The sequence below is a fragment of the Tachyglossus aculeatus genome, chromosome 9 (genome assembly GCF_015852505.1).
Source record: "Tachyglossus aculeatus isolate mTacAcu1 chromosome 9, mTacAcu1.pri, whole genome shotgun sequence".
In the NCBI taxonomy this organism is placed as follows: domain Eukaryota; kingdom Metazoa; phylum Chordata; class Mammalia; order Monotremata; family Tachyglossidae; genus Tachyglossus; species Tachyglossus aculeatus.
Genome location: NC_052074.1, coordinates 25,026,521 through 25,051,350, shown reverse-complemented (window position 1 = coordinate 25,051,350; position 24,830 = coordinate 25,026,521). Strand labels below are relative to the sequence as shown.

At 48.0% G+C, this 24,830-nt stretch overlaps 1 protein-coding gene across 1 annotated transcript in view; it reads left to right on the top strand.

Moving 5' to 3' along the window:
* Window positions 1-24,830, top strand: part of ALK (ALK receptor tyrosine kinase) — a 364,842-nt gene that overhangs the window by 314,430 nt on the left and 25,582 nt on the right. Inside the window, exons 10-16 of the mRNA XM_038750862.1 lie at window positions 1,503-1,597; window positions 2,351-2,494; window positions 10,767-10,929; window positions 14,249-14,399; window positions 18,587-18,718; window positions 19,622-19,766; window positions 23,326-23,508. Coding sequence (XP_038606790.1) covers window positions 1,503-1,597; window positions 2,351-2,494; window positions 10,767-10,929; window positions 14,249-14,399; window positions 18,587-18,718; window positions 19,622-19,766; window positions 23,326-23,508 — 1,013 coding nt within the window. The remainder of the gene's footprint in view (window positions 1-1,502; window positions 1,598-2,350; window positions 2,495-10,766; window positions 10,930-14,248; window positions 14,400-18,586; window positions 18,719-19,621; window positions 19,767-23,325; window positions 23,509-24,830) is intronic.

Here is a 24,830-nt window from a genome sequence, read left to right as displayed (position 1 = left end):
ATATGCAATTCCCCATGTCAATCAAGCTCCTCTCCGCAGCAGCTGCTGCCGTCTCACAGAACACTTTAAAATGCACCCTATTTAGCAACCATCCCAGGCCCGGCTCCTCTCATCCCATCCATGCTAAGAGGAGCCTGCATCTGCAGGAGTACATCACCGCCCGTGTTCTCTCAGCAACAACGAACAGAGGGGGAGAAATGTGCAAAGAGTTGATCTCCTCTTCCCAGGGAAGAGCCTATTTCCCCGAAAATAGACTCTCTGGGCTTTCCCCACCTTCTCGGTTGATTGGTTTCTGATAAATTCGCCCCCTCCCTGTTCATTTACTCTGCTTACTCATTCCCCACCTGGGTGTTATGTCACAGTCTGAGTCGGACAGTGACATCACAGCTGGCCACAGGGCAGGTCAAGAGCAAGTCTGGAATGGGAGATGACTTCCCACGGAGAATTCCCTTAGGGGAAGAGTGGAATTATGCAGGTGGTGGGTGTGTGGAGTCTCCATGGCATCACATGCTGAAACACTGCATAGGGAGGGAGGGAGGGAGAGAGAGAGAAAACAACAACAAAGAAACCACAGGTATTATCCCCATTTCATTAATGAAAAGACTAAGATCATCAGAGGGCAGGAGAGGAAACCCACTGGGTAATGGGAAAGGCTGAGTTGTTCTGTTTATGTGATCTAGAACTAAAATGAATGTTGAGAGAGAAATGGACAAACTAAGGACGAGAGAAGATAGAGCAACCCTATATTATGCATTAGATAATAATAATAATAATAATGGCATTTATTAAGCACTTACAATGTGCAAAACACTGTTCTAAGCACTGGGGAGGTTACAAGGTGATCAGGTTGTCCCACACGGGGCTCACAGTCTTAATCCCCACTTTACAGAAGAGGTAACTGAGGCACAAAGAAGTTGTGACTTGCCCAAAGTCACACAGCTGACAAGTGTGTGGCTCAGTGGAGAGAGCCCGGGCTTTGGAGTCAGAGGTCATGGGTTCAAATCCCAGCTCTGCCAATTGTCAGCTGTGTGACTTTGGGCAAGTCACTTAACTTCTCTGTGCCTCAATTACCTCATCTGTAAAATGGGGATTAAAACTGTGAGCCCCACATGGGACAACCTGATCTCCTTGTAATCTCCCCAGTGCTTAGAACAGTGCTTTGCACATAGTAAGCGCTTAATAAACGCCATCATTATTATTATTCTTATGTGGCAGAGTGGGATTAGAATCCATGACCTCTGAGTCCCAAGCCTGTGCTCTTTCCACTGAGTGCTCTTTCCTTGCACCGAGTCACTCCCCCAAATAAGAGTTTCTATGGGGCAAATAGGAAAGAATAAGAACTGTGTCTCTATATGTTGCTCTTCTTGGAAGAGCCTATGCTGATAACATAACAGGGGTTAGTTTGGGCTATTGGTACGTGTGTGGGCTCCATCAATGCTAAGTCATCAGCCACAGATGACTAACAATTTAACTCACGGCAGTTTTCCCCTTTGCCTACCCAGGTTTTGGCTCCAGATTGTCACATGGTGGGAAGAAGGTTCAGATGCTGTCATTGCTTTTGACAACGTGACCCTCAGCCTAGACTGCTACCTGACAAGTGAGTTTGCCCCTCTTCAGATCACTGCAATCTCCAGTTCCTCGCCTCCCTCGCTAAGCCCTGTCAACCCTCCCCACCCCCAGCTGTAACAGACAAGACCCACAGTCCCCCGGGGTTCATTCATTCAGTTCATTCAACCATATTTATTGAGCGCTTACTGTGTGCAGAGCATTGTACTAAGCGTTTGGGAAGTACAAATCGGCAACATATAGAGACGGTCCCTACCCAACAAAGTGCTCACAGTCTAGAAGGGGGAGACAGACAACAAAGCAAAAGAAGTAGACAGGTGTCAATACCATCGGAATAAATAGAATTATAGCTATCTACACATCATTAACAAAATAAATAGAGTAATAAATATGTAAAAATACAATAAATTGAGTAATAAATATGTACAAGTGCTGTGGGGAGGGAAAGAGGGTAGGGCAGCATAGGCTCTTCCAAGAGGGAGCGATGGGGATGGGAGGAGGAGGAGAGGAAAAACGGGGGGGCTCAGTCTGGGAAGGCCTCCTGGAGGAGGTGAGCTCTCAGTAAGGCTTTGAAGGGAGGAAAAGGGCTAGTTTGGCTGATGTGTGGAGGGAGGGCATTCCAGGCCAGAGGTAGGATGTGGGGCCGGGGGTCGACGGTGAGACAGGTGAGAACGAGGCACAGTGAGGAGGTTAGCGGCAGAGGAGCGAAGTGTTCTTCACCTTCCTATTCAAGGTTGTGGGAGGGTGGGGAGACCTAATCCAGGTCATGGGGTCTGTGTTCCAGTCAGAGGGGAGGAAACCACCCCGCTAGACTCAGCTCCCAACTCAAGCAATCTGTTCAACGAGAGAAACATGTACAAGAAGGCAGCGATGGAGACCAAGACTTGGGAGTCTGCGCATGGAGAAGTCCCCGTCTCTGACCCTACAGGTAAGAGATGAGTTACATAGGAACATCGTTAAGCACTAAACTTTGGCACCAGTGAGATCCAGTTTTTCCCCCCTCCTATCCCATCTCCCACTCCTCCATCCCCTCCCTCTATCGTTATGCACAAAGAACGAGCCCTAGTATACAAGGTGCAGCGTGGCTCAGTGGAAAAGAGCACAGGCTTTGGAGTCAGAGGTCGTGGGTTCAAATCCCGGCTCTGCCAATTGTCAGCTGTGTGACTTTGGGCAAGTCGCTTAACTTCTCTGTGCCTCAGTTACCTCATCTGTAAAATGGGGATTAAGACTGTGAGCCCCCTGTGGGACAACCTGATCACCTTGTAACCCTCCCAGTTCTTAGAACAGTGCTTTGCACATAGTAAGCGCTTAATAAATGCCATCATTATTATTATTACAACCAAGACCTAGAGCACAACCATGAGAAGCAGCGTGGCCTAGTGGATGGAACATGGGCATGGGAGTTGGAAGGACGTGGGTCCTAATCCTGGCTCCACCACATGTCTGCTGTGTGACCTTGGGCAAGTCACTTAACTACTCTGTGCTTCGGTTACCTCATCTGTAAAATGGGGAGACTATGAGTTCTGGATGAGTTATGGACTATGTCCAGCCTGATTAGCTAGTATCTACCCTAGCACCTAGTACAGTGCCTGACACGTAATAAGTGCTTAAGAAATACCATTAAAGAGACCTCTAACGAACTTTGCTTCAACAGAAGTGCTGAGAATCAATCAGCTGTTGATACCAAAAGAGCAGATGAGAAAAAAGAGGCCAGTCAGATTTTCCTCAACAAGTTAATGCTTTCAGTGGGGCTGGAAGAAACCTCAGACGCAGTTGGGATTTGGTATCTATATACCCGGCTGTGAGCCAGAGAAAGAAGATATGGTCATCAGACATGACGCGGGCATTTTACGTTACTAGAGGGGAACGGGATTTGTTGGAAAGTATTCCCTAAATGTGTGGTTGAAGCACATAAGTCTCCAAATTGCCCAGAAAGACTCTGTGGGATGCCTAATTGTGCCCCCCGCCACCAAATCCTGCTTTCTAATGACTGGCCCATGACCAGCTGCTCAGGGGTCTGTCCTGCCCACCATCTCCCTGGTCACCCTGGAGAATTGTGTGGCCCTTCTGGCCCTCCATCTCATCCGTCTCGCTGCTGATCTCTCACCCACATTCTGTCTCTGGCCTGGAATGCCTTCCGTCTTCATTTCTGACAGAAAATTACTCTCCCCACCCTCAAAACCTAATTGAAGACACATCTCCTTCCCTGACTATGCCCTCCTATCCTCTTCTCCCACTCCCTTCTGCTTCTCTCTGACTTGCTCCCTTTATTCAACTCCCATTCCAGCCCTACAGCACTCATGTACATATCTGTAATTTTATTTATTTAGATTGTCTCTCTCTTCTTGACCGTAAACTCACTGTGGGCAAGGAATGTGTCTGTTCATTTGAACTCTCCCAGATGCTTAGTACAGTGCCCTACATGCTCAATAAATGGGACTGACTGACTGGTCTCACATCCCAGTTGCAGCAGCCCGTGTCCAGATGATGTCCATGGGATGGCTGAAAAGTCCATAGCAAGCCTGAGGTCTCCTCAGGTGCTCTGCGCCACTCTTTCTCGGAAGGCCTCTGAGTCACTTTAGCTAATCAGATGAAGGAGCTGGAAGAGAGCAAGTATTAAGACTGGGAAAATTACATTTGTCGGCTTTGCACACGCAATTACACTAACTGAATGGTTGAGATAATGCAATCACAGGGCCTGCAGAATGGCATTTCTATATTCAGCTTCAATAACTGGAATCGGGGGCCGCATGCGCAAGCCCCCTCCCGGAAAAAGGGACAAGAAAATGACAAGTGGGAAGAAATGTTGAACCCCACATCTCCCATGGACCTTCTTCATCCCACCCCAGCTTCTACATCCTGCCTTCTTTTTATGGTATTTGTTAAGTGCTCACTTTGTGCCAGTCACTGTACTAAGTGCAGGAGTAGATACAATAATGATAATAATAATAATGGTATTTGTTAAGCCCTTACTATGTGCAAAGCACTGTTCTAAGCACTGGGGGGATACAAGGTGATCAGGTTGTCCCACATGGGGTTCACAGTTTTAATCCCCATTTTACAGACGAGGTAACTGAGGCACAGAGAAGTTAAGTGACTTGCCCAAAGTCACACAGCTGACAATTGGCGGAGCTGGGATTTGAACCCGTGACCTCTGACTCCAAAGCCCGGGCTCTTTACATTGAGCTACACTGTTTCTTAGGTTAGACTCAGTCCTGGTCCTAAATGAAGGGCTCATAATCTTAATCCCCATTTTACAGATGAGGTAACTGAGACACAGAGAAGTTCAGTGACTTGCCCAAAGTCACAAAGCCGACAAGTGGTGAAACCAGTATTAGAATCCATGTCCTTCTGACTCCCAGGACTGTGCTCTTTCCACTAAGGCATGCTGCCTCTCCAATTTGTTTAGTATAGTGCTCTGCACACAGTAAGCGCTCAATAAATACGATTGAATGAATCAATGAATTTGCTGATGGACAAATTGCAGGCTACTCCAGGCAGAATCATCTGCTAGATGATTCTGGGGCTATTCAGAATCACCTCCAATATGATTCCAAACCGAGGTAGCCACCATCTGCTGGGTGTATGTCTATGGATCAGTCATTCAATCAGTGGCATTTATTGTGGAGCATTGTACTAAGAACGTGGGAGTTGGTGGACACTTTCCCTGCCCACAGGGAGCTTTTAGTATAGAGAGGAGCTTACAGTCTCATAGAGGAACAGGAGCACAGCCAGTGTAGGATCATCCACTTTTCTGTCTAAGGAAACTTCTTTTAAGAGAACATGAATCTCTGGCAGCTTGCTGATGTGAAACTCCGTAATTCACCTCCTTTTTCTCTTTGTAATAATTGTAGTGTTTGTTAAACTCTTACTGTGTGCCAAGCACTGGACTAAGCACTGGGATGGCTACAAGCAAATCGGGTTGGAAAAGTCGGACATGTCCCACTTGGGGCTCACAGTCTTAATCCCCATTTGACAGGTGAGGTAACTGAGGCCCAAAGAAGTGAAGTGATTTGCCCAAGGTCACACAGCAGAAAAGTGGCAGAGCCAGGATTAGAACCCAAGTCCTCTGATTCCTAAGCTCTATCCACGAGGCCACACTGCTTGTAGTTCAGACTTCTGGTGGTCTGGAGGAGCTGGTCTTGCTAGCTACGTCGTCCACATAATCACAGAAGGTCATCCGCTCCCCATTCCTTTAATCCTCTCACAGAGAGAACTCCAGTGTAAAACAATCTGAAAATAGAAGCTGAGACAGAGTTGTTGTCCCAGTGCCACACTCCTCCTCTCTTCCAATTAACCTGTGGCCCTTTTAATGCCCAAAGAGATAAAGGTGACATACAAATGGTTCCATTGTGAAAGAGCAGATGTGAATGCCAAATTGAAAAGTTTTCTATATTTCATATAAATTGATTGGGTATACTTCTGCTTAATGCTTTGCATGACCACCGCAGAGCAATGCTTAGAGATAATAGGAATTTGTAGCCGGAGCCATTTGATGACTAAGTGAAGACTACACTTGTGAGTGCGTGATAGAATTGCTTGTGGCAGAGTTGCAGTTCGGGGTAAGAAGGCCATTTCCATTAGAAGATTTTTCTTTCTACAGTGCTCTGTACACAGTAAGTGCTCAATAAATATGATTGATTGATTGATTGATTGATTGATTCCCCTGATTCCTCCGAGGGGCCAGGATTCCAGTTCTGGAGCTAGAAGGGCAATATCTCTTTTTTGGGGAGAGCCAGAAGTCATTCAGAATCTGGATTGGTTTTCCCTTTCCCTAACATTAAATTCATTTTCTTAAAAATTTGTGATTTTAGACCAAATGTGAAAAACTCTCTAATTGCATTGGAATTAACCATTCACTGACCCCTTTTAACCCACGAGCTAGGTAGGACTGACCAATCAAAGAGGAGGCTGCTGTACTTTGACCCTTACTTTAAGAGAGCCAAGTCTTGAGACCCAAAGGCATAGGTGTTCAGTGAAGGCCATAAGCATATCTCACGTGAAATATTCAGGCCAGAGATGCCGACAGCCCAAGATCTCTCTCCACAGCTCTAAATGGCTCCAGGGTGGATGTTATTATGGTTTTTGTTAAGGACTTATTAGCACTTAACAAATGTGAAGTGAAATCAAAAACCAACCCCAAAAACCCACCAGAAAATGGAATAAAGGTCAAGGTCTAAGGGACTGATCCTACCTCTTTCTAAGCCAGCTCCATCTTCCTGACTCCTCTCTTGTACAGAAAAGTGTGCAGGACACAAAGTTGTCCTTTTATGTGTATAATCAATCAATCAATAGTATTTATTGAGTGCTTATTTTGTGCAGAGCTCTATATTGAGTGCTTGGGAGAGTATAATCCAGTTTAGACACAATCCTTCAATCAGTCATATTTAATGAGAACTTGCTGTGTGCACAGCACTGTACTGAGCGCTTAGAGGAATACAGTATAACAAAGTTGGTAGACACATTCCCTGCTTGAGTACTTATTTTGTGCAGAGCGCTATATTGAGTGCTTGGGCGTGTATAATCCAGTTTAGATACAATCCTTCAATCAGTCATGTTTAATGAGCACTTGCTGTGTGCAGAGCACTGTACTGAGGACCTGGAGGAGCACAATATAACAAAGTTGGTAGACACATTCCCTGCTCAAAACAAGCTAACAGTCTAGAAGGGGAGACAGACATTAATATAATTAAGCAAATTACAGATATGTACATAAATGCCTTAGGACTGAAGGAGGAGTGAAAAAAGAGAGCAAATCCAAGTTCAAGGGCCATGCAGAATGAGCTTTCATGTGCTCACTCTCTCTCTCTCTCTCTCTCTTGCCCTCTCGCCCTCTCATTCTGTCTGCCTCAGGGCACTCAGAAAATGATTTAAGGCCCTTAGGGTAACTTTTTGTGTCCCTTATGAAGTGGGTGGCCCGGTTGGTTTTAGAATGTATTTGCAAGATTGCTGGGTTGTTTTATGTTCACTATATGCTGCTAATTTTTGATAAGCATCTATTTCTATACTGCCTAATAGTACTCAGCGGTGATGCGAACCATAACTGATGGTGATTTTGAGTATGGCTCTTTCAGAGCCTACATCCCACCCCTCAGAATGGAAAATTGAATGTCTGGGGCCATTCAGGGCCTCACTGCTAGGCTTGATTGCTGCGGGGTCTGATGACCGGCCTCCTCATGGACAGAGCAAGAGAGGAGGGCACATGGCATAATGGATAGAGCACGGGCCTGGGACTCAGAAGGATCTGGATTCTCATCTGGGCTCCACTGCAAGTCTGCTGTGTGACCTTGGGCAAGTCACTTCACTTCTCTGTGCCTCAGTTACCTCATCTGCAAAATGGGGATTGAGATTGTGAGGCCCACGTGGGACAGGGACTGTGTCCAACCCCATTTGCTTCTAACCACCCTAGTTCTCAGTTCAGTGCCTGGCAAATAGTAAGCACTTAACGAATACCATAATTATTATTATTATCTCATTGTTCTACAACAGACCGACCCATAATCACCTCTCCCCTCAGCACAGGATTTCCTCTCCTCGCTTTTCCCTCTCACCCTCTGTGTTCCCAAGCCCCAGCCTTGGAAAGTGCTGGTGTGATTCTTCCCTTCCTTCACCTGCAAGCATTTGAGAAGCTGCCAATTTGGGCCACTTCGCACGATTTTCCCCCCAATTGCACAGGCTACAGGAGGAGGTAGGCGCCTGTCCCCAAAGGAGGCAGGCTCCAGGGGAAAGCAAGATGAGCAAACTCTCTAGCCCTGGCCACGGGTCTGGACCCCAAGATGAACCTACCCACCCTTGAATCTATTTGCTTACCCAATTTAAAGACCAGGCAAGATGCCTTGTAAATAAAATATTATGTTTATAATTATGGTAAGACTGTAGTAGGAAAAAAAACCTTAACATAATATCACAATTCCTCTGGGGAGCAGAGAGGCCTCTGTCTCTTTCTTAAGGCTAGCTAGAGCAAAAACATTTTTTCACCCATTTGCTTCAACGAAAGGCTATGTAAGCCAGAGACAATAAATGAACTGGGAACCTCGGGCTCAGCCTGCCTTGATTATGGCCATTTAGCTCAAAGTATAGGAGAATGCAAAAAACCCTCAGACTCTTCAAGAACATTAAACTCCTATTTGTTTGCAAGGAATGACTCTAATTATAATTCCTCTGAAAACAATTCCAAATCCCATTCTGTGCTATCCAACCCAATGCGAACTGTTCTCTGCAACTTCAGGTACCTCTTAAATATTCACAGTTCTTCTTACATCTATCCGTGGCCTAGAGCTAGGTGGAGGGGAAAGGAAAAAATACTGATGGTTCTAGAGTAAAGAATGAGAGAAATGGAGGAGAGGGTAAGGAGGATGGAGAGTGATAGTAGCAGGATTTATGGAAGGACCAACCTTTTTCAGTGCACTGTATTAGTTGCCTGGGAAGTACAGAGGGAGAATGGCCCACTTCCAGCTCAAAAGGAGCTCACCCCCTAATGAGAGAGGTTAAACTGAAACTCACACACCTCAAGTGGAAGAGTCCAGTGAATGTTACTGTCTCTGTTCGACTGCAGGAATTAGGGGATGGCTGCAGGAAGCAGCACGAAATCCTAGATGCCGGAGACACCAAGGCAGAGGAGTGAGGCTAAAAGCCCCTGGGTTCTAATCCTGGCTCCTCCACCTGCTTGCTGTGTGAACCTGGGCAAGTCACTTCACTTCTCTGTGCCTCGGTTACCTCATCTGTAAAATGGGGATTAAGACTGAGAGCCTTTGTGGGACATGAACTATGTCCAACCTGATTATCCTATATTCATTCAGTTGTATTTATCGAGTGTTTACTGTGTGCAGAGCACTGTACTAAGCGCTTGGAAAGTACAATTCGGCAACAGAGACAATCCCTACCCATCAACGGGCTCACTTTACCCCAGCACTTAGTACAATACCTGCCACACAGAAAGTACTTAACAATTGTCATTTTAAAAAAGACAACAGAAGTCCCGGTTTGTGGCCCGCAGCTCAGACACTGTTTCTGTGGAGTCAGGTGGATGCAGTACATTTACTCCAAGACTCACCACTGTAAGGGTGAAATCTTCCTTAGACCAGGCAAAAAGCATATGAGATGGGACAGAATCAATTGCCCCATGGAACTTCTTCACCTCAGGCCCTCTTCAAAGCCCTACTAAAATCATGCCGCCTCCAGGAAGCTTGGCTTCCCACCCTATTCTCCCTCCCTTCTGCACTGCCTGGGCATATCCATTGAGCACTTTGATATTCATCCCCAGTAGCCCTTTATATATCCTCATACTTTTCCGATTCCCACCTTTTTACATCTGTCTCCCCATCTAATTGGTAAGCTCCTATGTCTAGTTGTCCTTTGTGTTAGAGGACATCACTGATAGTGAAGTTCACCTGTTCATGAAGGTGAGATCCACAGTCTCAGCCACAAGAAGATTGTCCCGTGTTGTGTTAGTGTGCACAGTAAGCATTCAGTAAATAGCATTTGTTGATTGATTGACTTCCAACAGGTGTGTGTGTGTAAGAGAAATGGAGCAATGCAGTGCAAGAAACGGGAACTGTGCCCTAAGCCAGGTATAGCAGTGTCAGAGAGGATTCATTCATTCAATTGTATTTATTGAGCACTTACTGTGTGCAGAGCACTGTACTAAGTGCTTGGGAAGCACAAGCTGGCAACATATAGAGACGGTCCCTACCCAGCAACGGGCTCACACTCTAGAAGGGGGAGACAGACAACAAAACAAAACAAATTATGACCGGGATTATGAATTATAAACAGGATTATGACCTGGAGCTCCAACCAGACACGGAACTCTGTATATATTTGAAGGGGAAGGAGAAAAGATTGAGATTGGGGTGAGGCGGATGGAGGGAAATTGGCCAAAGCAGGCTAAGTACTTGCTGGCTGCCACTCAGTCCCAATGGTCACTTGTGACATTCCCACCATCCTTCCTCATTTTCTCCATCTCAGGCCATCAGGAGCTGGAGGGGGTAAGCTCACAGGGGCAGCTGGGTTGCAGCTGGGTTATTTGGCAGCAGAGGAAGCTGCAGAGACCTCCTGGTGCTCCAGGGGAACATGTCTCAGGGTATGACAACACTTGTGGTTGCTTCTCCTGCCAGGTGCAGGCATAACATCTCAGCCCCTGGATTAGGCCTCAGGCAATGATGGGGCCACTTGAACACCTTGTTTTGTTTATGTTGCAGCGCACTGGTTGTTCACCACATGTGGGGCCAGCGGGCCCCGGGGCCCGACCCAGACACAATGCAACAACGCCTACAGGAACTCCAACCTGACCGTGGAAGTCGGGGCCGAGGGATCTCTGAAGGGCGTGCAGATCTGGAGAGTTCCAGTCACTGACACGTACAGGTGAGCGGACACCACACCGGAACAGGAGGTGGGAAGCGGGATGGGCCTGGAAGCAGACTCTGCCTTTCCCGGTGGGATTCGAGGACCCTTGGCACCTCACACATGATCCACAAGTTGACTCTGAGTCACCTAAACGGAAAAGCCAGGATCACTCCCAGCCCTACCCAGGCCTTAGTGTAACCCTGGAGGGCAGGGGGGGAAGGGAGTCATAAGGGTGGTCTCCCAAGTCCAGACACACTCCTGTTGGGATCAGAGGAGGGGCTTGGAGTCCCCAGAATCTCCAGGGAGAATCTCTAGAGGAGGAGAAAATGCTGCCATTCAGGTACATAATAATAATAATAGCATTTATTAAGCACTTACTATGTGCAAAGCACTGTTCTAAGCACTGGGGAGGTTACATGGTGATCAAGTTGTCCCACGGGGGGCTCACAGTCTTAATCCCCATTTTACAGATGAGGTAACTGAGGCGCAGAGAAGTTAAGTGACTTGCCCAAAGTCCCACAGCTGGCAATTGGCAGAGCTGGGATTTGAACTCATGACCTCTGACTCCAAAGCCCATGCTCTTTCCACTAAACTATGCTGCTTCTCCAGTACATGCCTAAGGTTCTTGGGGAACCTAATCCCCCAGCCCCAAAACAAGAGGAGGGGGTTGTTCTGGGGGAGCACTCTGAGGCAGTGACTCTGAGAGCAAACTCCCCTGTACCCCTAAACTAAAGGACAGCCCTGAAGGCTGCTCATTAAAAGGGGTCTGGCCAGTTCTCCTGCCAGCCAGGATTCAGCAGCAGCACTGAGGCTTTCCCTAGGAGCGTGACTTGGTAGATAGAGCACAGCCTGGAAGTCAGAAGGACCTGGATTCTAATCCAGGCCCCTCCGCTCGTCTGCTGTGTGAACTCGGGCAAGTCACTTAACTTCCCTGGGCCTCAGTTACCTCATTTCTAAAATGGGGATTAAGACTGTGAGTTCCTTGTGGGACAGGGACTGTGTCCAACCTGATTAGCTTGTATTTACCCCAGCACTTAGAACAGTGCCTGACACAATAATAACAATAACAATAATGATGGTATTTGTTAAGCGCTTACTATGTGCAAAGCACTGTTCTAAGTGCTGGGGAGGTTACAAGGTGATCAGGTTGTCCCACAGGAGGCTCACAGTTTTAATCCCCATTTTACAGATGAGGGAACAGAGGCACAGAGAAGTTAAGTGACTTGCCCAAAGTCACACAGCTGACAGTTGGTGGAGCTGGGATTTGAACCCATGACCTCTAACTCCAAAGCCCGTGCTCTTTCCACTGAGCCACGCTGCTTCTCATAATAAGCATGTAACATAATAAGCACATAACAAATATCGTTATTAGCACAGAATCAGGAGAGAGAGGACACAGGGAAACTTTTTTCTCGCTGTGCCCAGCGATCATAATAGCAATGGTGGCATCTGTTAATTTCTTACTATGTGCCAAGCACTGTCTAAACTCTGGGGAAGGTACAAGATAATCAGATCTGACACAGTTCCCACCCAACATGGGGCTTAGTCTAGGGGGAAGGGAGAACAAGTATTTACTCCCCATTTTACAGACAAGAAAACTGAGTCGTCAGAGAAATCGTGACTTTCCAGGGTCACCCAGCAGGCAGGAGTCGGGATTAGAACCTACGTCCCCTGACTCCCGGGGGCCACACTGTCTCTCCACTATTAGTACCACCCAGACACCCTAATTATTTGGCTAAACCTGCAGAGTAGAGGAGCTCAAGATAATTCATCATTTTACAAATGGATGCAAATGATTAGGCATAAATGCATACTGCAGTAAATGCAATGAAATGCAAAGGGGTTTTCCCAGTCCAACACAGCACCATCTCTGGGAAGCATCACAACAGGAGATCAGAGCTCTGCCTCTAATCACCCCAGCAGGGTATTCACTGTGTTTTTTGAGGGCCTTAGTCATCTCCCCCTCCACCCCAGAAGCATTGCACAGCCCCACCCTGAGAGCTTTTTCTCCATTCAGACCTAAATGCTTCCAGCTGCAGAGGGAGAAGAGTCCAGCGTCCACCTCTGTCTAATAAAGCTTTGGAAACCCAAGAGCGAGATTAGATCACTCCCCCTTTCCTCTCCCTTCCAATCTGCTGGAAGTGCCCCAGCCAAAGGATCCCCATTGTTTTTCTTTTCCTCCTGAATCCCTCCTCTCAGCCCTGGACATCTCCTCTGACCTTTTCCACATTTTCCAGGTCGGGCACAGTCCTCTGGGAAGGATCTGACCAAAGCAAAGTGCAGGGAAATTGCCCCTGTTGATGACCCCTTCCCAGGGTCTGTCTTGCTTTTTGATTAATATTTTACTTCTCATCACAGCAAACTTGCAGATCTGTGAGACTCAGCATTACCAATTAATATGCGTGAGCAACTAGCTTGATTTCCACTTCTTCCCGCGCTCTCTTGGAAGGGCTTGATGCCTTGGGTTCTGAGCCCGAGAAAATACTACAGCAAAACCCAGGAGTTCAAGGGTCTCTGGTCGTCATCAGCTGGCTTCCTTGTTATATCCTTTCACTTATCCCCTTTCACTTATCCCCCAGTTCACACTCTCCTCTAACCCAGAGCTGACCTCCTAACCAAGCCTTGCTCTCGATCGTAGCAGCCTTGACCCATTAGTCACACCATTCCTGGAACACCTGTCCTCCTCACCACTGGCTGGCCGTGTCCCAAGCCCATCCAAAAGGCCACCATCTCTGGGAAACGTTCTCTGATTAAATCCCTCTAATTTCCAGTCCTGCTACTCCCTCAACTACCTCAATACTCTTTGTGTTTAACAGAAAGATGGAAAACATATAACAAATAAACCAGCAGTTGCACTGTCAGAACAAATTCTTCTCAGGAATTTCATGCATCAAATTGCGTTTTTTTCCCTCTTGCATAACCCAATTCTGATCACCTTGTAGACAACCAAAAAAAAATCATTTCCCTCTAAATTGCTTTTATTTGAATTTTGACCCCTTTTTTTTTGTTCTTTCTGTAGACGTTTTGAAAGGATTCAAATCTGGGATAATTAATTTAAATTAGTCTCTGTTCTTGCAACCGGGGGGAAAAATCTAATTCCGGTCATTTTTCATTCCTGAGTAGTTATGCAAATGCCATCATGTGATACCTTTATTATAAACCAGATCATCGATCCACCCAAAGGCCCAGAAGGGAAGTAGCCACTCTCCCAATTCTTGGAGAAGAAAAAAAAGGCTGAACAGGGAAGAGAGCAGCCCAAGCTCCTGTATATGTCCACGATTCCGTCCTGTGCTCCTCTCCAGTGCCAGCTGTCAAACTCTGCTCCCTCTTCCTGCAGGATTTCGGGATACGGGGCAGCTGGAGGGAAAGGCGGGAAGAACACCATGATGAGATCGTACGGGGTGTCGGTGCTCGGGATATTTGACCTTCAGAAGGGTGACACCTTGTACATCTTGGTGGGACAGCAAGGAGAAGATGCCTGCCCTCATGTAAGTAACCACTGTTGAGTTCTTTGGCTTTTTGTTGTTTTCTTTCCATGGTACTTGTTAAGCGCTTATCAATTCCAGGCACTGCACTAAGCGCCGGAGTAAATGCAAGCTAATCAGGTTGGACACAGTCTATGTCCCACCAATTAGATAACTGAGGCACAGAGAAGTGATGTGAGTTGCCCAAGGTCACACAGCAGACAAGTGGCAGAGATGGGATTAGAATCCTGGTTCTCTGACTCCATTAGACCACACTGCTTCTCTCCTGGAGCAGCTACTCAAAAATACAATCGACCAAAACTCTTGGAATCACAATGTGGCTTCGGATCGCAGCGTGGAGGACTAGACATGACCTATGTAGTATGTCAGATATAGGCAAAGACCAGAAAGCAGCAACAAGACTTCATACAGTTTTTACTGAGCTCATTCATTCATTCATTCAATCATATTTATTGATTACTGTGTGCAGAGCACTGTACTAAGCGCCTGGGAAGTACAAGTTGGCAACATCTAGAGACGGTCCCTACCGAACAGCAGGCTCACAGTCTAGAAGGGGGATGCCAGTGTCTAAAATCCAGAGGCAGAGCCGATGAGGCAGTGGCTGGGGAGGGAGAGAAGGACAGAGGTAAGCGCAACCGGCTGTGGGGAAGTGGAGTCTAGTACAGCAGCATGGCTCAGTGGAAAGAACATGGGCTTGAGAGTCAAATTCCAGCTCCACCATTTATCAGCTGTGTGACTTTGGGCAAGTCACTTAACTTCTCTGGGCCTCAGTTACCTCATCTGTTAAATGGGGATAAAGACTGTGAGCCCCTCGTGGGACAACCTGATCACCTGTATCCTCCTCAGTGCTTTGATTAGTGCTTTGCACATAGTAAGCGCTTAACAAATGTCATCATTATTATTACAGCCGAACCAATCATCATGTGGGGTTGAACCAGAAGGAGCAGAAGAGAGAAAGGGTAATGTGAGTGGCCTCGGGGATGAGACATTTCCTTCCCCCAGCTTTCATTTAGCCACCACAATCAGGACGTTCAGCGTGCTATAATATATGAAGTCATTAAATTACAAGCTGCTGTAATTTTAGTGAGAATTTATTGAGTGCTAATGTAATCCTTTCATCTAAGTAGAGAGATTGCATTGACTTCTGGAAGGGACTTTTACTTGATTGGATTGTAATCAGTTATGTCTTTCATATGACTACTTTTTTTTTTAATTCAATTGTAATCTACTTGTTCCTCCGGGTGGCTGCACTTTATCATTTTATTAATCAACCTACTTGCTCTCGAACTTTGGACTTCATTTAGAAACCCACCGGGTTCCAAATTGCCTTTGGCCGGCAGTTTCGGGTAGTCGTGTTTTAGGGAGTGGGAAAATAAGTCAAAATGCAAGGAGCTTCCTTAATTCTTCCCCATTAAGAAAATGATCCTTGTGAGCATGGGAAAAAAGAGTTTGAGTTAGGGTTTTCTCCAGACTTCCTGACTGCTGTTTTTTCAACTCGATATCAGCAGTGGGTTGGATTGACCATTCCCTGGAATCAATTTCCTTTAAATTGGGATTGGAGAGAGTTCAGGGAAATAGGTTGTGTCTTCCCAGCCTCATTTCCCTTTTCACCAATCCTCCCTTGGCACTCCTTCCTTCCAGGGTCCCACATCCAATTCCACCCTCTCCCTTCCTCCTATCCCTAGTTTCTACTACACAAACCCCAACAGGTCCTCAGCTGAATACCCAAAATAGGATGTGTTTAGTGCAGAAAGGGCAGGGACAAAAGAGAAATGGAACAAGATTTTTTCAAGCGTCAGATACAACTAAATCCTCTTGCCAGGTGCAAGAATTTCTCCTCCCCTCAGGTAACCCCCACATCCCTGGCTTTTTTCCAAATATCTCAGCATTCACATCCCAGCCTGCCACAGCCAATCATGTCTCTCAATCAATCAATGGTATTTATTGAGCACTTTGTGCAGAGCTCTGTTCTAGGCACTTGAGAGTCCTACACAGTTGGCAGACTTGATTCCTGTCCTCAAGGAGCTTACAGTCTAGCATGAGCCAGTCTTTCAGGAGCAAGTTCTGATTGAACTAACAGCCAATTTGAGAGGATGCGGAAGGTTTGCAACTCTGAAGTCTGTGTATGCAGCTGATTCTGGCAAAGACCAGAAGCATTAGTCTCCACCTCTGAAACCCTCTCTAAGAAGCCCCTCTGTCGGCACTTTACCCACCTGGTCAGCCAGTCAACTGTATTTATTGAGCACTTACTGTGTGCAGAGCACTTTACTAAGCACTTAGGAAAGTAGAATAGAAACTGCAACAGATACATTCCCTGCCCACATCGAACTTACATTCTTGAGGGGGAGACAGACATTAGTATAATTAAATTACATATGCTGACATAAGTGCTGTTGGGCTGGGAGGGGGGATGAATAGAGGGAGCAAGTCAGAGTGATGCAGAAGGGAGAGGGAGAAGAGGAAAGGAGGGCTTAGCTTGGTGTTCCTGCTCCCAACCATCCAGACCTTCAGTTCCCAGACTCCTCCCGGCTCTAAATCTACTTTAAAAACAGCAGATTATTTCCATCATTAAATCTTAAATCTCAAACACACACAAAAAGGCATCTCAGCTATTTACCTAGATATTTCTCAAGTGGCGATCACCGGAGCCTCTAGGTGCTTTAGCATAAGTACTGAATCATAATCTTAATGTCCAGTGGCAGGCTTCATTGCAGCATTGCAGATTTGACATGTTGGCGTTTCCTGTTGAGAGAAAAATCCTTCATGGGGTCAGACCAGTATAGGAAATTCTAAGGAAAACTTAGCTGGGCGTGCAGTGCTCTCCACATGGAAATGCTCACTACATTTACCTCAGGGACAGAGAAGAGAAGAGGATCTCAGAGAGGCAGAAGTTATATAGGGAAGAAAAATAGATATTGAGTCCCACACAGAGGCTGTGAGCAGCCAACAGGACCCTCTAGCTGTCGTCCAAGGGTGGTTAAATGAGAGGCAGAAGGCAGATGGCCTCCCACCACCTACTGAGAATGGGACACCTCCTTTTGATGGTATTTGGTAAGCACTTACTACGGTGCAGGAACCTTCCTAAATGCTGGGATGGATACAAGCTGGTTAGGTTGGACCCAATCCATGTCCCACATGGGGCTCACAGTATCAATTCCCATCTTACGGATGAGGTAACTGAGGTCCAGAGAAGTGACATGCCCAAGGTCACACAGCTGTGAGAAACAGCATGGCGTAGTGCATGTCCAGTTACGGCCCTGGGAGTCAGAAAGACCTGGGTTCTAATCCCAGCTCCCCCACTTGTCCGCTGTGTGACCTTGAACAAGTCACTTCTCTGTGCCTCAGTTACCTCATCTGTAAAATGGGGGTTGAGATTGTGAGCCCCATGTGGGACAGGGACTGTGTCCAAACCACTTTGCTTGTATCTGACCCAGCTCTCAGTATGGTGCCTGGCACATAGTAAGCCCTTAACAAATGTCATTATTATTATGTGGCAGAGCTGGGATTAGAACTCAGGTCCTCTTGACTCACTGCTCTGTCCACTAGGTCATACTGCTTCTCTGCCTGGGTTCTGCTCCGCTGGGCCAACTGGCAGGCCTGGAAGGAGCCATTGGCGAGGTGTGCCAGTGGGATTTGATTGGCCATTCCCAGTTGTAGTGTGGGGCGACAGCTGCTAGGGAGGTGTACTGGCCTCCCCTTCTGGCCAGAAGAAAACTAGGGCCAAGGGACCACTCCAGGAGGATGGCGTTTGCTACAGCCCTTCCCGCTATAGCTCTTGCCAAGGGGCTCGTACTAAATCTCTTAATCGGAATGACAGGTGGCAGTGAGAGACTTTGAGGGCCCAAGAGGGGAAGGTCTGGCCCAGAAAAGGGCTAAGAACCACTCCCAGGCTCATGCTGTCTGTTCCCCTGAGCTGTTTCACTCGGGCCCCAGTTGGGACTCCAGAAGGATTTGGGTTCTAATCCCAGTTCCTCCACTTGTCTGCTGCGTGACCTTGGACAAGTCACTTCACTTCTCTGTGCCTCAGTTACCTCAGCTGTAAAATGGGAATTACGACTGTGAGACCCATGTGGGACATAGACCGTGTCCAACCTGATTGTGCCTACCCTAGCGCTTGGTACAGTGTCTGGCACATAGTAAACGCTGAACAAATGTCACAAAAAAATGGAACTCTCCCATTCCCTCCACAGACAAACCATGTGATCCAGAAGGTCTGCATCGGAGAGAGTAATGTGATTGAAGAGGAAATCCAAGTGAACCGAAGCATCAATGAGTGGGCAGGAGGAGGAGGCGGTGGGGGAGGAGCCACGTACATATTTAAGGTACAGACCCTTCCTCCTCTCGTGGCTCTGACCTCATTGACAACCACCTGCTCCCTCTATCATCCATCAGACCACCGAATCAGCCCAGAAAATCTCTCGCTCTCCCGACCCGAGAGTATTTGCCCGGCTCCACAACAGGGTAGGTGGGTGAACCCCTTATTCCTCTCTGTATCCTGGTAGCCCTTCTGCACTGGGAATTCCCAAGCCCTCACCCTTGGGAGGCCAGGGTTTCATCTCTCCCTGCGATACCACGACAGTGGAGCCAACTTTCTTGTAGATGATAGTCTCGCCGACGTATTTGTACTATGCAGATAGACTTTTGGACTGCTTTATATAGCAGTTATTTCCATTGTCAAGACTATATCCAACCCAGTATTTTTTAATGGTATTAGTTAAGCACTTAGTATGTGCCAGGCACTGTCCTAAGTGCTGGGAGCACTGTACTAAGCTCTGTGTTCTATCTCTGACAGTGACAACTGGGCGCTGGGAGGAATCAGGCAGTCACCTGATCGTATTTATTGAGTGCTTTCCATGTGCAGAGCATTATACTAAATGCTTTGGAGAGTACAATACAACAATATAACAGACACATTCCCTGCCCACAACAAGCAGACAGTCTTGTGGGGGAAGTGATGGTGGGTCTCTTTGATGTTTAGGGACCGACCATCTCATGTCCCTTGTTGTCCACCATGGACTGCTCTTCCAAGCCTTTCCCTACTGATATTTTCTGCCTGCCTGCATATTTTCTCCCTGTAGTCCATAAACCTGCCCCCTGTATCATGAAGCAGTGTGTCCTTTGGGAATTCTCATTCAACCTGGGGCTTAGAGCCTAGGGGACACTCTGCTGTCCGGACCAAAGAGGAGGAACCGGGCTTTATTTCTCTGCATTTTCCATCCTCCCAGATGCTGGACGGGGAGCTGGTCCCTTTGATTGTTGCGGCAGGAGGTGGTGGCCGAGCGTACAGGGCCAAAACAAACCCGCTGCACCCAGAGAGACTGGAAAATGACTCCTCCGTTCCAGGGCTGAACGGCCATTCAGGAGCCGCAGGTAATGGGAATAGATGTTCCTATTGGGATGAGAGTGGCGTGTCTGGCAACTAGCAGACAGGATTTGCCCGAAATCTGGGGCAGGGCCAGAGTAGTCCTCTGGGCCCATGGAAAGAGCCATTCATTCTTTCCAGTTATCAGAGTATGATTTAGCGTCTGCTTAACAGCAATTTCCCTTCCCCCTAAATACAGTAAATCTTACCCCGAGCCTTCAGGGGAGCTACAGTTACCCTCTCTGGATACTGTCCTCACAGTGTTTCTATAACACTGAATGATGAGTCTAGGTGTTCCCAGGGACTTTATCTGGACTCCTGCATCCCCGTGATTTTCAGGCTTTAAGGAAAACTGGGTACATCTGGAAATGGCATTAACTCTTTTAAACCTCCAGCATGCAGACTGACGCACCAAAGCAATCATTTATGAATCAGTCCTGCAGGGGTTTAAATAGCTTTCACGGTCGTTCGACTGACATGAGCCGTTGGTTACGTGTTGGTTTTTCTCATCAAAGTCACATGGGGAGATTAATTGCACTCCAAAGCCTTATCTTTGAATGTTTGTAGAGAGAGCCTACCCAGAGGGTTAGCTTAGGCACCAAGGAAAATCCGGCCCAACGTATATTCCACAACAGTGTTTAGCCAATACTCTCAGGGTGGTTTTCAGGAGAATCTTTGACCTCCGTGTTCATGACAAACAGGATGTTGACTGAAGCCTAAGTTGTGGAATAGAGAGCAGGCAAGGAAGCATGTGTAGAAAATCTTGGGGTGCTAACAGTGTTAAGATCGAAGGCTCTTCAGACCAACACCAATCCAAGCGCTTCTGCACCCGCCCAAGGAATGGTTGTGGCCAGTCTCTTGCCACCATATTCCACCGAAGAGTAGAGTAAGCCTCATCCAACTGCTGGATTGAAAAGGAATCTGGAGGAGGCGGTGACAGCACTTCAACAATCTCCTCAACATTTCTCGCACCATTGAAGATTAGGGTCTACTTACCTACCAGCGGCAAGTAAAGAACTGACTCTCACTTCTAAGGCCTGATTGAAGTGACGCTAGATGCAGAGCTAAGAAGGCAATTGTTTTGGATCTGATGGTATAACTACTTAGAACTAGAGCAAGGAGAGGGGATGTGTCACCCACCCAGCCTCTCCCTCAGATTAGGTACCCTGAGAAAATGCCGAAGGATTTCAAGGTTGCCACGGTCTTTACCATCTGAAAGGAGAGAGAACTGATTGCAGAAACGATCGTGACTGGCAAGATCCCAGCCACAATCCTCTAGGATCGTGTCTTTTTCCTTTATTTATGGTATTTGATAAGCGTTTAGTATGTTCCAGGCACTTTATTAAGTGCTGGACACAGTCCATGTCCTACATGAGGTCCACAGTCTTAATCCCCATTTTACAGATGAGGTAACTGAGGCACAGAGAAGTTAAGTGACTTACTCAAAGTCATGCAGCAGACTGGTGGTAGAATAGGGACTAAGGTTCTAAAGAACACCACTAAGCATGCCCTCCCAGAACTAAAGTGGGACTACAGACCAGTGGGCCACAGGAAACATAGTCTTTGCTCCAAGTGACAGATCCTGAAGAAACCACTTCTACATCTCCGTGCGGTGTTTGCAGATCACACGAAAGCATTTGACAATGCCAGGAAACTTTGACAACTCCTGAAAAAGTTTGACTGCCCTGAAAAGTTTAAGATGATCCTAAGGCTACTCCATGGTCAAATGCTGGAGAAGCAGCTTGGCCTAGTGGATAGAGCCCTGAAAACAGACACATTCCTTGCCCGCAACGAGCTCATCTTCACACCGCCCCAAGGTCTCAGAGAGGAAGGGTAATCTCCTAGTGATTCGGTGATGAAGTCAAAACCACTTTCTCCAGAACACCCCCGATTTACTTGAACAAAGAGAGATCTCCATGGAAAGATCCCTGTCTTGGTCCTGATGAATCAATCAATTGTATTTATTGAGGGGTTACTGTGTGCAGAGCACTGTACTAAGCACTTCACTTGGAACTCTGGGTCCATCTAAAGCCAAGAGGACAGGGAACGGGAATGGGCCCAGTTCTTCCCTCGGAGTTTTGAAGACCATTTCAGATGCCAAGGAAAGAAGATATACCCCCGCCCCCAACATCAACCCAAACCAGGGGGTGCCGATATGTCTGCCTGGGTCATATCAAGCAATCATATTTAATGTATTTGATACCTGCAGAAGCAAAGCCAGAAGGCTGAGATTGCTACTGTTCTGTTTCCTCTCAAGGCAGCTGTTTCAGAAAAGACCAAATGCCAATTCATTTTCCTCTATTTTATTCCCTAGTCCTGTTGGGGGGGGGGGAGAGGAAGGGCCTTAGATTAACAATTTAGATTTTATTTTAGATTGATTAGTCCCACAGAGACATTCAACACCAATCTATTTTTTGTAAAGTCTGAAAAGGACAGTGTGGGTGGGAGGGGGGGCAGATGAGGAAGACGCCGAGAGAACATCTAGGATCCTAACATCCAGATTTATAGAGATGCCCTGAGGAGCCATGACTCTAGTGGGAGGTTGGGACATCCGAAAGGCCGGGCAAAATTTTTTTGTCGATAAAGGAAATGCTTCAAACAGACAGGGAAGATAAGCCCTAGGGTAAAACTTCTCTTCCACTAGCACCTTTGCTTCTCAGTGTTTGGAACATTTTACAGACATGCAAACTTCCCAGAAGCCATGTCTACAGAGCCATAAAGTTCTGCTCCATATAAAAGGGAGAAAAAAAATCCAGTTCCAACATCCAACCGTGGCTTGAGGTTCTCTCCCCTCCCTGCTAGCTCCCTCAACCGCCATCTCTTTGATCCATTCTCAGAGAGCAAGATCGTCTTCCCACTTTCACGGGTGGATGAGTCAAGATCTTTAAGCCAAACTCCAGCCCTCCCCCTGCAACCCAAGAAAGACCAGAGCAGGCAGGCTTGGGAGGGAAGCTTCCTCAGCCTCAGACCCTCCTCCTTTCCCCTGCCTCAGTGTCTCAGTCCACTGTGACTCCCCTGGGAAAGGAACTGATGAAAACCCAAACCCCTGTTCTTCATCCCCCTCAGATGGTGATTCCCATTTGGGACAGGGACTGAGTCCACCCTGATTATCGTATATCTACCCCAGCAATTAGCATAGGGTTTGGCATGTAGTAAGTGCTTAATAAATTCTTCTCCTTTTTATTTTTATGATCGTTAGCCAATAGCTTGATCTTTTTTTGTGGTATTTGTGAAGCGTTTACTGTTTCAAATGCTGTTCTAAATGCTGGGGTAGGTAAAAAGTTAATTAGGTCAGACACAGATCCAGCATGGAGCTCACAGTCTAAATAGGAGAGAGAACAGGTATCCCCATTTTACAGCTGAGGAAACTGAGGCACAAGGAAGTGCTTGTCCAAGGTCACATGGCAAGTAACTGGTAGAGCAGGAATTAGAACCCAGGTCCTTCTGACTCCCAGAAGGCCCTCTCCACTACGCCATGTTGCTTCTCCCCTGCCCCATTCCCCGTTCGCCATTAGGCAAAGCTAATGTCTCCTCGCATCCAGGGTGTCTGTGTTCTCTCCTCTGCAGGTGGCGGAGGTGGCTGGAATGATAAAACCTCCCTGCTCTGGTCGGGAAAGTCCTTGCTGGAAGGTGCAACCGGAGGAAAATCCTGCCCCCAGGCCATGAAGAAGTGGGGGTGGGAGACAAGAGGGGGTTTCGGAGGGGGTGGAGGGGGGTGCTCCTCAGGTGGAGGAGGCGGAGGATATATAGGTAAAGATGCTTCGTGTTCAAGGTGTCAGTCCCCCCTCCCTTAGTCCCAGCGGTCGGTCAGTCGGGCACTAGGCTGAACTATCCGCCCCCTCACTCCTTGTCCCACCCCCCCACCCACCCGCCCCTCCTCTCCCCACCCCTGCCCCTAGCTTGCGTGGAGCTCTGTGCTGTGATAGGCTGTGCACGCCTTCCTCTCTGGGCTGGGGTTGGCCGGGGAGGAGGAGTTGGGAAACCCGGGACTCAGTGTCCGCCAGGGAGCCACTGTCTTGCTTCGGCACTTCCGAAGAGACCACCGGCCTCTAAGACCCCGTCGTGATTCTTGCTCCTCGGTGATGGGGTCTAAGGTCATGCCATGGGGCCTCCCAGAGAGGTGTCAATGTGAAAGCCCTAGAGATTGGATGGCACTTGGGGGGGCAGCAATAGCATTTCCCCACGCCTCCCCCTCCCCCTGTGGTTGCCCAGTGATGACGAGCTGGCCGGGCCTGGACAGCCCCCTAAGGGCCTGACCGATGGCTTCTCTCTGCCCCTAGCACTCCCAACTCACCTCTGCCCCTTTCGCTGCAGATAGAAGCCACTTCCCACCCAGCATGACCCAGGTCCGGGGAAATTGAGTCAGCCTGTTTCCCAGTTCTCTCAAGTCCCCTGGCCCCGGAAGCCACCCATGCTCTGGGGTCAGTGACCCTAGCGGCCGTCTTCCAGAGACTCGGGGCCGGGGCGGGGGTTGGCTGCTGGAGTCCAGGAGGAAGCGGGTTGGGGGTGGGATGAGGGTAGGGATGTCCCGACAGATGAGGGTGATGTGCATGCCCTGTGATATCCGTATGATGTTCTCATGCCTTGTGTAAGATGCTTGCGTTTACCATGTGCTTTCCTTTTGCAAGGGTGGGGAGGGAAGCCGGGGAGCTGGGGCCAAGAGTGAGGGAAGGGGGCAGAGGGAGGACCAACCAGACCCCTGGGGCAGAGGCCAGGAATCCACCGGCCTCAGTGTGCCCCCCTGACTCACCTCCACCCGTCATTCCCTGGTATGTCTGGGGAGGGAGGGGTGTGAGGACAGGAGGCAGCCCCCCTCCCGGCCAAAGCCAAGAGGTGGAGGCAACTAGTCCCCAGGACACCGTCCTTGTGAGTCTCGAGGGGTGGGCTGATCTAAGGAGTCAGTCTGGGGGCACTGTAGAAAGATCCCCAGCCCCCCGGGGAGGGCCCAACTCAGAACAAACACCGCCCTGGGTGACTTCTCGGATCTGGAGGGCCCTCTGATTAAAGCCTGGTGCCCTCAAGTCTCTGGGCACCCACCCACCCCCCCCGACCCGAGTCCTGGGGTGCCCCCC